The sequence below is a fragment of the Balaenoptera acutorostrata genome, chromosome 14 (genome assembly GCF_949987535.1).
Source record: "Balaenoptera acutorostrata chromosome 14, mBalAcu1.1, whole genome shotgun sequence".
In the NCBI taxonomy this organism is placed as follows: Eukaryota; Metazoa; Chordata; class Mammalia; order Artiodactyla; family Balaenopteridae; genus Balaenoptera; species Balaenoptera acutorostrata.
In genome coordinates, this window is record NC_080077.1 from 81,305,768 (window position 1) to 81,322,349 (window position 16,582).

The 16,582-nt window shown below is 41.8% G+C and overlaps 1 protein-coding gene across 7 annotated transcripts in view; it reads right to left on the reverse strand.

Annotated features, from left to right (window-relative positions):
• MYO6 (myosin VI) overlaps nucleotides 1-8,544 on the reverse strand; it is a 139,759-nt gene extending 131,215 nt beyond the window's left edge. For all 7 annotated transcript variants that reach the window (XM_057527753.1, XM_057527752.1, XM_057527751.1 and 4 more), the window contains exons 1-2: nucleotides 8,317-8,544; nucleotides 1,034-1,148 (exon numbers count right to left, since the gene is read on the reverse strand). In XM_057527753.1, the coding sequence (XP_057383736.1) occupies nucleotides 1,034-1,036 (3 nt within the window). In that variant the 5' untranslated portion in view covers nucleotides 1,037-1,148; nucleotides 8,317-8,544. The remainder of the gene's footprint in view (nucleotides 1-1,033; nucleotides 1,149-8,316) is intronic.
• Between the last annotated feature and the right edge of the window lie 8,038 nt (nucleotides 8,545-16,582).

Sequence of the window (16,582 nt, forward strand, 5' to 3'; positions counted from 1 at the left end):
ACTCTTTTTCCCCGGAACCCTCAAGAGAAGACATATAAACTATTCTAATTGTTTTGGGGGGAGTAATGCTCACACACTAGGGACCTTCATACCATCTCTTTAAGGAGAGAAATGTTTTTCTTTAGTAATCCTCAGGAATCTATCCAAAATGAAGAGCACGGATTTAGACTTTTGGCCAGAAATCAGATTAACTAGGTAAAACTGGCATTAGCGGAAGACAGCTGAACAACAGCATACTGCGACAGATTTATACAGAAATTTAATGTGTCTTTAAAAGGACCTGGGGAGGAAGAACAATTATGTCCTAAGAGTCTAACTTCTATGATCTGTGTCCTGGTGTTCTGCACGCTCAAGAGTCCAGGTGAACGGGAAGTATAATTTCCAGAAGGCAAGCGACTTTTCTTGCCAAAATATTTTAAACTTAATTATTAAAAGATTTTTTTAATGAAAAGCGTTTATTCTATCAAACGAAGACTACCTGATGAAGAAAATTTCAGAAAACCTCATTAAGGCATAACAACATGTCAATAAAAGTGCTTTATGTTAACCGACCTAGATTATGTTCTTCATCGGGTTACATGGATCATCAGATTTCCTGAAATAACTGATTAAATGAGAAAGTGAGTAAACTATCTTCTAAACGCATGTATAAGACAGGTAGCCTCAAGCACTCTGCGGATATATCACAATGCTACAAGCGATTTAAAATGCACCAAGGCAACGCTACAAATTCCCGAAGGTTCCAACCGCTGCCCGAGTTACCCTCCACTTGCTCCACTGCATCTCCATCCCGGTTCTGCTGTGCCCCTACCCTGGGAGGAAGAGGCGGCACAGAGCCAGGCTAACCCAGGCTCCCCAGCTGCCTTCCAGCAAAGTCACCAGCCAAGACCCAAAAGACAGAGGGAGCCGAGAGGTCAGGGAACTTCCCCCCTCCCCGCCGGGCCGCCTCAAAGCCTCAGCCCCAACCCGGCCTCCTCCTCAAGGCCAGCTCTCTGCTTCCGCGACGACCTCCGGAGAATTAAGGGCTTCTCACCATTGCTGTTCCCTGGGTGCTTCACCACCCCGTGCTTGCTCCCTGCCCCTGCAGGCTCTTCATCTGCACCATCCGGGATGAAATCTCCTTCCTGCTGGGACCTTGCCTGCTGTGGCTAACAAGACCAAGTCTAGTTATTCAAAACAGTACATTATCTAAAGAAATCCAATTAAAAAGTTTACAAAGGGGACTTCCCTGGTGGCACAGTGGATAAGACTCTGCGCTCCCAATGCAGGGGGCCCGGGTTCTATCCCTGGTCGGGGAACTAGATCCCCCATGCATGCCACAACCAAGAGTTCGCGTGCCGCAACTAAGGAGCCTGCGTGCCACAACTAAGGAGCCCGCTTGCCACAACTAAGACCCAGTGCAACCAAACAGTTCAAAAAGGTCTTAAGATCTAAACAAGCATCATTTATATATTACTGCCATCTGTATAGTCGTTTAAAAATTAAATATAAGTAGCTCACTTCCAAATGAAGCTGGTTAATAAGCTGAAATACTCACTACAATTAAATTTAGGTGTGAAATTTAACACTGCATTGTCATCTCAAGATAAATGCTATGAGCTCCAAATAAGCTTAAAAGAAGAAAGAAAATCAATGAAGAGATTCTGGTAACCGATATTTCACTCCCTTTTACCATATGCTGCCTGGTTAATCCGAGCGATTTTTTGTTGTTATTGCTGACACCCTCCCAAAGCAGAGGATGAAGAAAAGGTTTCAACCAGTGGTTCTCCAATGTTGGTACACAAATAAATCAACTGAGAAGCTTGTTAAAATGCTACTGCCCATGCCCCACCCACACCTCTCTCTCGTGTTTTTACTAGTTCCCCAGATAATTCTTGGTACACACCTGAATTTCAGAACTACTTAAACCTGGTCAACTTCAAGATTTCACCCAAATCTCCAATACACAGCTTTTTTTCCTTTTGGATGAACATTCCACATTAAACGTGGAAAAGAAAAAACAACCAACACAGTAACAATAATAATGCACGCTAGCTATGTGCCCGTGTGATGTGTGCTTTCCATGTATTAGCGTCTAATGCAGTCCTCACAAGAACCACACCAGGTAAGTAATACCGTAGCCCCCATTTTACTAACTGAAGTCCAGAGAAACTAAGCAATCTGACCCAGGTAGTAAGTGGCAAAACCATCTGCTGTCCCCTTACCCTGGAGGCGGACAAGCAAGCACTTATGCACAGATGCAGCTCTGGAACCTGGGGGCTGGAATACAGAGGCTAAGCCTGAGGGGCCAGCAGTTAGGCAAGCAATAACGCCCCGTCCCCCCAACTCCCACCGCTCACGCAACAAGCTCTCGTGACTCTCCGCACCCACCCCTCACTCACCAAGCCCTTCCACCTACACGGTGGGCCGTGACGTACTGGTGGCGCGCCGCAAGTCTACCTGCCCTCTTACCACAGGAGTATCTACAACCACGTGCTCAGGACGACAAGGGATCCAATCCCAGCTCCACCAAGTACTGGCTGGGAGCTTGAGCGAGTTTAACATCCCTGTGCCTCTCTCTCCTAAGACACGAGAGTCTTAATGCCAAGTGCACTGAACTGACATAGTGATTTTTTTTTTTAATGTCTTCTATTATTTATTTTTGGCTGCATTGGGTCTTCGTCGCTGCACGCGGGCTACTCTTCGTTGCGGTGCGCGGGCTTCTCATTGCAGTGTCTTCTCTGGTTGCGGGCTCTAGGTGCGCCGGCTTCAGTAGTTGTGGCTTGCAGGCTCTAGAGCGCAGGCTCAGTAGTTGTGGCGCATGCGCTTAGTTGCTCCGCGGCACGTGGGATCTTCCCTGACCAGGGCTCGAACCTGTGTCCCCTGCATTGTCAGGCGGATTCTTAACCACTGCGCCACCAGGGAAGTCCAACATAGTGATTAACTGAGCTAATGTACATAAAGTACTTGCTTGACATAGTACCTGACACACAGCAAGAGCTCAATAAACAACAGCGGCTACTAAAATTATACTTTGCCAACCCACTCTCTTACGAAAGCCAACATATCAGTCCTGGGTCCCATTTATTTTCTCTCAGCCTTATTTCCTGAAAGTGCGATAAAAGCTGGAACATATTCTTATTTATCAGAAGGCAACTGGTAACAGTGCTGTAACTCAGTGGACTAAAGGCCAGGAGTAGAATATTTTAGAGCAAATGAGGCTTTTAGTGGCCCAAATTGTACCACTTTGGCAACTATTTCCCAACTTTACGGTCAGCCCTGTTAATCACATACTAGAATGATGAGTCTATAATTAACTTAATTCAAAACAACAATAAAATGTCACTCAGTACAAGGACTTGGTTTTATCACCGTATCGTCGGCACTCAGGACAGTGCCTGGCCCAGGACAGACACTCAAATATTTGTGAAATGAATGAAGGCATAGAGGTACCAACAGAGACACACTTTAGCTCATTAGCGAGTCTTTACAAAAGCAAGCATAATAATCAGATCAATATCAATGTGCCAAATAATAAAACTTATTTTCAAAATTCCTCCAGAATATTTTTCTCCTTTTTTAAAATTAATTGTTGGGCTTCCCTGGTGGCGCAGTGGTTGAGAATCCGCCTGCCAATGCAGGGGACACGGGTTCGAGCCCTGGTCTGGGAAGATCCCACATGCCGCGGAGCAACTGGGCCCGTGAGCCACAACTACTGAGCCTGCGCGTCTGGAGCTTGTGCTCCGCAACAAGAGAGGCCGCGACAGTGAGAGGCCCGTGCATTGCGATGAGGAGTGGCCCCCAGCTCGCCGCAACTAGTGAAAGCCCTCGCACAGAAACGAAGACCCAACACAGCCAAAAATAAATAAATAAATAAAAATTAAAAACAAAAAAAAACTTGCACGTGGATGTTTAAAGAAAAACTAATTGTTGGCTTTCCCTTGAAAACACTGCTACTAGAAAAGTGAATTACCAACCTCTACTCCATTAATCTATTAAAAATGTTAAAGCAGTTCCATAATACTACATCATGCTCATCTTCTACCTTACATTAAAAAAAAAAGAAAAAAAAAGTGTAACTACATATTTAATAATTATCACTTCAGTTATCCTGACTATTCAGAATTTCCTGAACCATCTGAATTAAATCCGTAAAATGAAATAAGTCACTGCTGAGAGGTTAACCCTTACTAAATCTAGGAGTTAGAGACCTGGGGGAGGGAGGGATCTATGGGAACACACAGATAGCAGTTCCATCCTCAGTGACGCTTCTAAAGCAGCCTCACATGTGACCTTGAACAAAGTACTTATTTTTTTGTCTCCATTTTCTCATGTGCAGAATAAGAACAGATTTACCACAACTACTTCATCAAGTTGTTCTAGGACCAAATGTACATAAAATGATTTCCAAAAGAGTAAAGTGTCATACATGTAGGGTGTTAACTTCTGACATAAACAGCTTCAGGTTTTAAATGGGTGTTTCTGTGTATCTTTCTTTTCACATCTGTCCCACTCTTCCTATTTCCTAGATCCAAAGATCTGCCAGAACAGGGAAGAACCAGTTCCCATCAACAGCTATATTTTAAACACAATGAACCATCAATAAATATTTGCTGAAAAAGATGCTCATCCACATATAATAGAAATTTTTTAATTCTGTGATACGTAATACCTTACCTTGTAAAGGTTAAGCAGCAGGTTACCTTCAAATAAAATAACAAGTGACATAAGGTACATAAAAGATGCCTGTGGTTTTGCCAGGAGCACCGCCTTGCTTTGTGCACATTACTCAGCAGGCATGTGAATATCACCTAAGGAATGTGTTTCAGTATTTTGGTTTCACTGGAAGAGACACTCTTTATAAATAGAAAAGGACTTCCCCTCTCTTCAACACTAGCAAGGTTTCTAAAGATGCCAGGTCTGTTCTTCTGGTTTTACTTCCCATACTTCAGTACTCACAGGGAGAACTTTTGCTGGACTTGTGGTCATTTCTCAAACCACTGTGTCATTCTTACACTACTCAATGAGAAAAAAAAGCGTATTTTTGAAAACCGTAAGTAGGACGATATATTTATATTTTAAGATTATTAACAGTCCACTAAATCTGTCAAATAAAAGCATAACTGTTTTAAATGTAGAACATCCTGGTTCCTCTGAACATTATATAATGCCTCAAAAACAGAATTAAGCTTATTTAACTTTAGTTAGTTCTTGATTATCTATACACACACACACACACACACACACACACACACACACACACACACACGAAAGCAGATGTGTTACAGATCAACCATTAATAATTTACATTAAGCCCTTGGATGATGGTTTTGTATTTACAGTTGAATATGAGTATCCTTCAGATGCAAAATTCCTAATAGTTCAAAACAAAGACACACCCGTAACAGAAGTCACCCAACTCAGCCTTCCTACCATTTTTCTGTTCATCTACCCAACTACATTCTACTGCTGAAATGACTCATTTGCTACAAAAGATGGACTTTGTGTGCTCACTTTATTCTTTATGTCTATTACAGCTCAAGGGACATTCCTGAAATAAACACAGGACATAAAAAAAAAAAAAAACAACTGTCCTGATCGAACAGCTCACAATTTAATCATAATCTGAAAACCATTTTTCCCCTTAGTATTACAGTTAATTACGTAATATTTAAAAGGCAGCTACTGCATTTATAGGCAATAACCTATCTCATTTTTAAGTTCTACCCTAACCAGGAACATTATAGTATTCACTTTAGCTACAATGAAAACCAGTGTTACATTACAGCCTAATTCTAGTTCCTACAGCCCATCAAAATTAAAAGTGCACAATATGTATAATATTCTGGAATTTACCCCAGAAATGATAAAGCAACATCATATCACTGTTCAAGGCTGTCTACTTAAGAATGAAGAAACAGACACAGAGTTCAAAATTAGTTCCGAGCCCCATTCCTGGCCTTTCGTAATGTCACTCCTCTGTACCTTGTTCAAACCTCCAGTTACATTCTTTAACACAATACCAGCTCTGCAGGTTTACCAGAACAGTCTACCAATTGCACTGACATCAAAGCAACCTGCTCTGGTGGAAAGGACCGAGGTTTTATGGTCAGAAGACCTGGGTGTGAATCCAGACCCTCCCTGGAGCTACATGACCTCATGACCTTGAGCAAATATTCAATTCTCTGAGCCTAAATTTCCTCACGTGTAAAAAGGACAAGACCACCAACCTTGAAAGTTATTTTGTAGATCAAGTTCCTCAGTTAGTGTTCAGATTATGAACACTGCCAGATTATGGCAGATGCCTAATAAATGGGTGACGATCTTATCCTACTAAAGGGCCAGTCACATTACTACCAAATATATCATTGTAAGGATCAAAATTAAACTGTATGAGATTTATTACACTTGTCATACTTTTTTCAATCTTTTACTTGAAATATTTTAATATATAAAAATAAAAATTTCACAAAGGTTAAACATCTTTATAAAACTGACATTTTACATAACAGACATGGAGGTTCAATTATTAGCAGACTGAAAATCAGTTGTTGTTTTTTTTTTAATGTCTGGGGTGCTTATATTTATTCAAACCTCACATAGTCAATTTTTTTTAAAATTTTAGTTGTATTTTTAGAACCCTGAGACAGCCCGTTGTCTAAACAATGGGCTGCATAATACACCACAGTCTCCAGGCAAAGTCACAACAGGATGAAAAAAGAGCCTTCAGCTTCTCTCAGATTTCCTGGCCACTGTTATTTTAAAACTTGATCACACAAACATAAACAGAGAAAAAAATCCATTTCAGATGAGTTCCATGGGTTACGATTTATGATATTTTTAAGACCTTGCATGAATTTACATTAAATACTGCAATAGCTTATTACATTTTTCTTGTCCATGTTTCCAGGCACTAATGAAGAATATATGTATATTATATATACTTTTAAATATTACATACATAGAGTTTTTAATCATAATCTTTTCTTAAAGTTGCTTACCACTTCCATTACTCCCTTTTAAAATCAGTTTTTGAAAACTAAAATGTAACTTAAAAAGCCAACAATTAAATAGCATGTCACACAGAACATACAAATGCAACAGGCAAACCTGAATAACACTAAAATAACTTCTGTTTACCACTATGGAAGTAATTCTGCACAACTGAAAATACTCTAAATGAGATGGATATTTAAAAGTCAATGAGTTATTTTAAAAGGCTGCTTTGTTTCAAGCTCTGGCTATAGACCAATTTGTGGTGTTTCTAAAATTAATAGTAAAAGACACCAAGGCAATTTTTTCACTAAACAATTTCCAATGCAAACCACAACCCAAGACATCTAAGTTTAGTTAATTTGTACAGAAATGTCCTTTTGCTGCCAACCTTTGTACCATGACCACTACCAGCCCAAGTTGAAGATTCACATTTTATGCGGTGAACAGTGCTCAGCTAAATCTTAAGAATATTAATCTTTTAAACTCTCAAACCCTGACGACATTTAGCTATATTGCATCTACACCGCCAGAGCATAACAAGGAAAACTTTTATCTACCATGTACAGCAGCCTATTAAATTGGGGCAGTGTTCCTAGCTCCTTAGATCTGTAGATTAGGATTTAAGCATTCCTCCACTACAAACTTCACCCCAGATAAAATGTAACACGTTTTCTAAACCTGTATGGAAATATTTCTGACACGGATGTTCTAGTAATAACCCTATCAAACTATTTTCTTATCCCAGAGTTTGAGCATTTTAATCGTTTTAAAGAGTTTTGGAAATTAAAAAATGTAAAAATCTCTTGTTCAGTAGCAGATATATATACTAACGTACCCAAAGTACTAGACCAACTAAAGACTAAAACTACAGCTTTATACAGTCCCAACCTGGGCTCCTACAAGATTAAACTAATAGGCACGGCAGCTGATCCTCACATCCCAGAACAAAAAGCACTATTCCTGCACTGAATTTTAAGCCTGTTTACGAAAGAGAAAACTACCACGGGGCGTGCAGGTCAGAATTGGACACCTGAGGGCTCAGCTTCTACCTGGGAGCCAGAGAAGATACACGAAGGTATCCTGGTGATAACAGACCCTTGAAACGAGACTCTCATTGTCCTGTGGAAATGAGACCCACCCATGCGCTACCGGGAGCCGCCGCCGCCCGGGCCCACTCATCACCTGCTTCACCCCCGGCGTCCCCGGGAGATGAACCGAGCCGGCTCGTCTGCCCCGGGCGGCGGGAGGAGGCCCCGAAGCAAGGCCAGGCTGGGGACGCGAGGCTCCGGGAAGCGGGGCCCCGGCGCCGACGCCCCACCGCGGGCGTCCCGGGGCACTCACCTGTGCGGACGCGAGGGCAGGTGTGCGGCGGCGGGGCTACCTGTCGCCGGTGAGGCGGGAGGGGAGGTGGGGGGGGGGGTGCGGAGGGCGAGGAGAGAGGGCGACGACGCGGACCGGCACCGGAACGGGGCGGCGGCGGTGACCGGTCCCCGGCTCGCTTCCTGCTCGGACGGATCCCGGGTCCGTCTCCGCCCGCCGGCCGGCACCCCGCCGAGTCCCCGGCCCCGCCGCGCGCACGTCACGGCTACGGAGCGCCCGAGGGGGCGGGGGCGCCGCGGGCCGGCGGGCGGGGCGGGGCGCGGGCGCGGGCGCGCCGGCAGGGGGCGCTCGGCGCGGGGCCGCCCCGCCCGTCCTCGCGCTGACCCGCGGCGCCGAGCCTCCCGGACCGGGAGGGCGCGCGGCGGCGTGGGGACGGGCCGCCCCGGGCCTGGCCCACAGCCCTCGTTCCTGCCGCCCCCGCGAAACGGCCGCCTTCGCGGGGGTTATTGCTCCCGGCGCCTGCAGCGCACCCCCGTGGACTGCGTGCGGGCAGCGCGGGAATCCGTTCCGGGAGGGGGAGTGTTGTTCGGGCAGGGGGCGAGGACCCCGAGAGGTGGGGAGGGCGGGCGGGCGGAACGAGGCGGCGTCGTTGCGGAGGGAGGGCGCAGGCGACTTCGCCTGCAGCCCCGGTCGCCCCGGGCTGGGCTGCCCTAGGAGGGTAGTAACCTCCCCGTGCAGCAAACTTGCTGTTCCGCTTTTGGGAGCGGGGCTGGCGGGGCGGGGGGCGCTGGGCGGGTCTGAGAGGGAAATTTGGCATTTCTTCGGCCCTCCCGCCGCCGCCGTATATACTGATTAGAGCCCAGATCTTCTCTGGTCATTTAAGTTTTACTGTTTTTATAAGGGACATACCTGTGAGTCATATTTGAAAGTGAAATATGATGAAAACATATACTGCCTTTACGATAAAAAGAAGCTTCTCTTAAGAAAATGAAATGGTGATTGACTAAAAATGCTGAAAAAAGCTAGCCGCACCTACACAGGAAAATTACCCTGAGAACATTACCCCGGAAACATTCCAAGCAGCAACGGGAAAACTTCAGGAAATCTACAAGATTCTGATAGGGGACGAGTTTCAGTTATTCAATGTTCCACAGTTCTCTCGGAGGAAAAGCTAAGTTATGATGAAGTAATTTAGCAGACAGTTAAAACAATAAAATATTAAGAATAAAGTAGGGAAGTAAAAAAGAGGAAGAGAAACCAAGAAGGAAATAATTTACAGCAATCTCAGAAATGTAATTCCAGATTACCGGGAGGTAAATCTTAAGTATATAAAACTAGATTTCAAAACGGATCGCAAAAAAAGAAAAATAAGAACGAGGAGAGGATTTCAATTCACTGCTTTGACTTCATTTTGGATTTAAGATTAAACGGCTTGGTCAGACCAATAGAAGCCCATACAGCTTATTGTGAGCAACGACTTGTGATTTTTTTTTCTCTCTCTCTCTCTCTCCTTCCTCCTCCACTTCCAATTCATTACTGAGACTCTGCTTCTAGCTCCCAATCTGTCTGATGTATCCAGTTCTTCATAGCAACTACTGTCTTGCTTCAGGCCACCATCATTTCATGTCTCGCATACCGCTATAGCCGCCTAGCCAATTTCCCAGGCTGCAATCTTGTCCCCTCCTAATCCAGTGTCTACAATACCATCAGATTTATATTTTATAAAATGAAAGCCTGATTATATAATCCTCTCTTTAAACTCTTACAGTGGCACTCCACTATCCTTAGTATAAAGTCCAAACTCCTTAAGAGGTCTTATATGATCCTTCAGCTGTTTTTGTTTGGCTAGCACAGTGGAGATCTCTTTTGTTTTTTTCTTTTCATTGAATTTGAATGCCTTTTCATTGTTCCCCAGTTCATCACCATTCTAAACTCCATAAAGCTGTCCTAAACCAGGCTTCCTCACATAGTGTTCCCTCTTTTGGGAATCACTGGTGTTTTAGACCACTGGTCTTAGCCCTGCTTACCTGTCCAATTTCACTTCCACCCACTGCCGTTTTCCATTTCTTGTACTTTACATTCAAGCCATTCTGAAGTGCTTGCTCTCCAGAACAGACAGCTAGGCTATTTATTACATTGGAGTGTTGCCAGGCTAAATCCAATTAATCCTTCAGAACAAAGCCTATTGGTCCCCTCCAAGAAGTTTTCCCTAACCCCCTTATTCCAAACCTTAGGTGCAATTTGGTGCTCTTTCCCATCTCTCTCTTAGCACCCATTGCACGTATGTCTTCCAACACTTATCTCACTATCTCTATTTCAGTGTACTTACAAGTACCTCCCACCTGGACCGTAAGCTCCTTGAGGGCAGGGTAGGGGACTTGTTTGTCTTTGTGTCCCTAGTGCCAAGCATGGTGGCTTTCACATCTCATTTGAACAGTGCCTCCCATTATTGTTATTATTGAATAAATGGTATAGATGGATGAACAAACAGCAAGAGAACAGACAACTCTAGGAAACTGCATACATGTCATTAAGCATGGTGGATATAACTGTATCATATCTGCTGCCAAAACTCATCTTAACAATTTATTCCGTATTTATGTTTGTAAGCTTTTCAACTTTGCTCTCAACCACTAAATATTTGTAAGACTCTTCCCCCAGTCTCCTTGTGCTAGCCCATGGATTCCTAAACTGAGATCCACGGACCTCCTATCATAGATGGGGGCTCCAAGAACTCCCTCAGAAATCATATGCAAAATTTCGTGATCTGGTTCCTTCATTTTTACAGGAGTCAATATCGTGGGTATTTAAAGTCTCTCTCCACCTTCCCTGGCTGATACCCATTTTAATAGCTTCAGCTTGCATCTTTGTTGCCAGCTCCTAAAGTAAGGCAGGCTGAAACCCACACAGGAACTCATTCTCTTTCCTCTCCCAGCTACTTCAAATGATTCCCTTGCCAATCGAGTCTATTACAATCGTGGCATTACCATCCACTCATCTCAAAAAGTTGTGGTCTTTTAAGTCACCCAGGACTCCTTCCTTTCCTCACCCCTAGTGGTGGAGGCACTGAATGCAGTTCATTCTATGTCATACATTGTTTCTAAGCTGTTGTCTTAGTCTCCAACTTCCCTGAGAACAGGCATTCATCTTCCCTTATCTGAACTTTTTTTTTTATCATTAAGCTTACTCCCTTACTTCAGAGTTAGAGCTTTTATATATATATATATATATATATATAAATTTATTTATTTATTTTTGGCTGTGTTGGGTCTTCGTTTCTGTGCGAGGGCTTTCTCTAGTTGCGGCGAGCGGGGGCCACTCTTCATCGCGGTGCGCGGCCCTCTCACCATCGCGGCCTCTCTTGTTGCGGAGCACAGGCTCCAGACGCGTAGGCTCAGTAATTGTGGCTCACGGGCCCAGTTGCTCCGCGGCATGTGGGATCTTCCCACACCAGAGCTCGAACCCGTGTCCCCTGCATTGGCAGGCAGATTCTCAACCACTGCGCCACCAGGGAAGCCCCCCCTTATCTGAACTCTTGACATTGTCTCTGCTCACTCTCGTCCTTCTCTCATCACGCCTAAAGAGTTACCCCACCCCCAGATCTGACTACGTCATCCCCTTCACCAAGTCCTGGTGACTTTCAGATCAGTTAAAGCTCATTTAGATGGTATACAGAATCCTTCACAATCCTGAGCCCACCCTGCTCATAGGAATTCAGACATGCCAAGCCCTTTCATGATGCTCCTCTCAATATTCAGAACTCAGTCTGACTTTATTTTCTCTGTCCTGACTCGGGCAGAATTGGTTTTTCTTTTCCCTGTTTTCCAGAGCACCCACTTCATAGGTACCTAGACTGTAGCACTTATTCACTGGTATTATAATTATGTTTTTATATTTGTTTCTCACTGTAACAGCTCTCCAGAATGTTGAGCTTTTTGATTAGAAATTGTGCCCTATTACTTTTCTATCCCTAGAGATTAGCACATTGCCCGCCTCGTTGGATTAATAATAATGATAATGCCGAAACTGATCCAGTGCCTCCTGCATGCCAGCACTGCGTCACAGGTCATCGCACTAAAGCTTCACAGCCCTGTGAGGTCATACGATGAGCACTGGCTTTTTGCCTGCCTAATTTCTGACCTCCCGTCCTATTTGTGGAGAATCCTTAATTTTGAGTCTTGGTGGGAACAAGGCCCACTTCACAGTTCGGCCAGAGTCCTTCTCCCCACTCTCTGGCAACTAGGGTGTAGTCATGGCATGGGACCCAGGTTAAGTCAATTGGATGCCCTCACCTGAAACTTGGAATCTGCACAAAGCGATGCAAAGATGCAGAGATAATCCCCAGTGGTGTGGATCATTGTGGTGACCAGGTTCTGGTTGTGGCAGTGCCAACACCGATAGGCCTGCCCATTTTACACACTGAGTTCACCGTCCCTGGGGATTCTGTGAGCTACGTGATTTTCTTCCAGTACATTCTTTTTCTGGATAAGTTAGCCAAAGTTTATTTCTATTGCCTTCAACAAAGAACCCTGATTGATACAGAATGTTCTGTCATTATCCCCATCTTACAAAAGAGGAATGAGTAGGTGTTCAAGTGTTTATTTAATGAATAAATGAGATATTTACATTGTAGCTTCTAAAAGAAGTTTTGATCATTTCTTTAGTTATTAGCAAGTTTGCACTAATGGTAATCATCTGGAATTTATAGGGAAATAAAGTACAGAGAATAAGCAGGTCCCTGAAAAGATAGTCTTATGATTTTTTTTCCTTAGGATATATTTTAGCCCATCCTCAGACACCATCAACGTCCGTATCTCCCATACTTTATCAGGAAAAACTAATGCTTAATGTAATCACTATAAAAGCATAGGCCATTTCTTTAAAAAAATTAAATGATGTTTTAAACATCATTCCTGAACTTACTCTCTAGAAAGAAAGTAGGCTAATATATTTTAGAAATATTTTCTATATAAAGGGCAAAAAGTAAAGCTGAAATGTCATTTATCAATAGATGCTTTAAAGAAAAAATTCCTTAACCAGATCAACACACATTTCATCGTTCTAGCTCCCAGAAATTTCTGTAACTATAGTTTTTCTCTCATTTAAACTTCCAGCTAGTTTTTCCTGAATTGTCATAGTGGCATTATAATTAAAACTGAAACCATAGCGCAAGTCTAACCAAAGATCATCACCTCAAACACTTTAATGAACTGTCAAATGTCTTAAAAATAATATTTCATCTAATTTGCCATATTCTGTGATCTCCAGCTTGAGTGGGGTAATTTGAAGAAAGGCAGAGGAGAGTCGATGTTTTGTTTTTCCAGACTTCATTGGGTCAAATGTAACCTAACCAACTTGTAGAAATTTTTTTTTTTTAATGAGTGAAGGCCATTCCGGAGGTGCAGTATTATATTAAAACCTACTTAACACGAGGTGGATAACGTGAAGAGGAGCCAGGGTCCAGGCCTGTGACCTGTAAAGACAGTTAATCTTACTGAGACTCAATTTACTCATCAATAAAACAGCAATGATAATGATACGTCCTCCTCAGGGAAAGGACTAAATAAGATAATACAAAAACGAAAGCATTTTGCAAACTAAAAGGTTTGCAAACAGCATAATACCAATCCGAAGTATAGATCATGTAAACAATAATAAATGTAAGAATACAGTCCCATATAATCTTGAACTTGTTACATGCTAGAAAAGTTTGAAATATATTTGAACAAGAAAAACGTAAATCTTTAAAAATAAAACCAATGCTAAAATTTATTTGAAATTAGCTTTGTATTAAATTTAGAAATTAATATAAGTCAGTTATGGAATTTCTTTTAGGTACAGTTTTGCTGAAATCTGAATGTTAAAAAAATCCATAAAAATGTATATAAAACAGATAACTTCTAAAAATTTTCCCATTCTAGAGAAGTCTTCCTGCTATAGCTATACAACTTCCAGGAATATAATGAGAAAAGTAGTTGATTTATCTATTTTTGTTGCATATTATGAATAAATGATAACAGTTGGATTTATGGATATTATTTAATTAAAAAAACAAAATGTACAGTTTAAAGAAGGTTTGAGAAAATATAAAAACAAGCTTGAATTAAATTCTGAGAAAGGAAACCGTAAATATATATTTGTTAAAGTATTCAGTGACACAATTCAGAAAGGTCAGTTCTCCACAGCCTACATAAATAGTCCAGAAAAATACACCAAAAAATTGATGGTGTTTAAAATCTTCAAGATTGTATTTTTACATATTAATCCCAATTTGATTACAAGTTAATCATTTTCAGTGACTTATTGATCCTTCTTTAGATGTTAATATCATAAATGTTTCAGCCCTCAGGTTGAATTTAATGCCCACTGGAATATCCTGGGCAGATCTTCACATTAGCACACTTCCTAATAATATAGGATGTTTTATTCACAAGTCTGTGAGATCACAGAGCTGCTACCTGTCTTTGGACATCTAGAGCTGGCTGGGACATAAAAGGCACGCACTGAGGAAATGTTTGTGGAATGGAGCTGAGCTGAATGCACTTGAGCTTTGGTCCATAGTCTTGACAGTAGAAATCCTTCAGAAATGAATATTTTAAAAACATTTTAGAACTTTGTTCTAGAAGAGGAGCGTTATAGTACTTGAAACTTAAACCACCATTCCACACATAATTCAATATTTATTGAGTTGTAACAATACTTATTTTTATTTTTACCAACTCTCCTTCAAATTCAGATGGTTAAACATCGTGTTGCTATCTCACAAAAAAATATAAAAATGAAAATAAATTGTATCTTCTTTCAAGGTTACAAATAAAATATTCAAAGTTGATACTATGTAATACAAAAATTGCTATGTATATAATATTTTTAAAAAAGACTGGGTGTGGGAGTGCTATTTAGACAAATCAATGATACACAGTATTATTCTGCAAACAATGTTTGTTTTTTTTTAAATGAAAGCTTCTTTATTTATTTATTTTTGGCTGTGTTGGGTCTTCGTTTCTGTGCGAGGGCTTTCTCTAGTTGCGGAGAGCGGGGGCCACTCTTCATCGCGGTGCGTGAGCCTCTCACTGTCGCGGTCTCTCTTGTTGAGGAGCACAGGCTCCAGACGCACAGGCTCAGTAGTTGTGGCGCACGGGCCTAGTTGCTCCGAGGCATTTGGGATCTTCCCAGACCAGGGCTCAAACCCGTGTCCCGTGCATTGGCAGGCAGATTCTCAACCACTGCACCGCCAGGGAAGCCCGCAATGTTTGTTAAACAAATGAAAAGATTGGTAGTGGCTGGTTTTCTTGCCTTAAAAATAGTAGTATCTTGAAACAGATCAAGGAAGTATCAAGTAATCTCTGACCAGGAAGTATCTAATTAAATATGTGTCAGAGTTAAATATTATCCTACAGTTAATAATAAACGTAAGTTTGAAGTGAACACAGCCTTAAATGGATTCACAGAGTAATAACCTGTGTTCATTCACTTATGCTTTTTTGAGTTTAACAAATGATAATTATATCAGTCAGCCTTTGCTGTGTAACCAATAAAATCTTAATGGCATATAACAAAAAGCATTCATTTTTCTCTCTGGCAAGTATGTGGGTCCCCTGGGACAATTCTAATTCAGGCTGCTAGTATATTCAGGTCTGTTCTATGTGTCTCATTCTGGGGGTCAAGATGAAAGGACAGTGGCTACCTGGAGGGACGTTCTCCATGTGTCAGAAGTCAGAAACCTGCTATATTTCCTAAAGCCTAGGTTAAGAATTGGCACACTGCTACTTCTGCCCCCGTTCCATTAGATGAAGAAGATCAGATGACCAAGTCTAGCATCAGTGGGGTAGGATGAATGGTCTTAACATGGATGTGTAGATAGTGAATGTTTGCTGAACAATCATCTAATAATCTAAATAACCTAATCTATTGTACTTATTAGTTATTCAAAATGATACATTAAAAAGGGTTGGTAGTTTAAGAAGAGGCGTGTGGAACACTTCTGCGATGCTGGTAATGTTCTGTTTTTTACCTGGGTGGGTGGTGTTTGCACAGGTGTGTTCACTGGGTGATAATTCTTTGAGTTATACATTCATTCATTCATTCATGATCTGTGTACTTTTTCTGTAAGTTTGTAATACTTAAAATGGAGCTTATATCTTTTAAAAAGAAAAAATACTCTGAGACATTTTCAGTATTATTTTAGTTCTCTGAATTTTTACTTTCTCTTAGAAGAGTCAGATTGAAATAATGGCATGATTCTTGAATAGGAGTCTTTTTTAAAAAATGCTGTGAGAAAACTTAT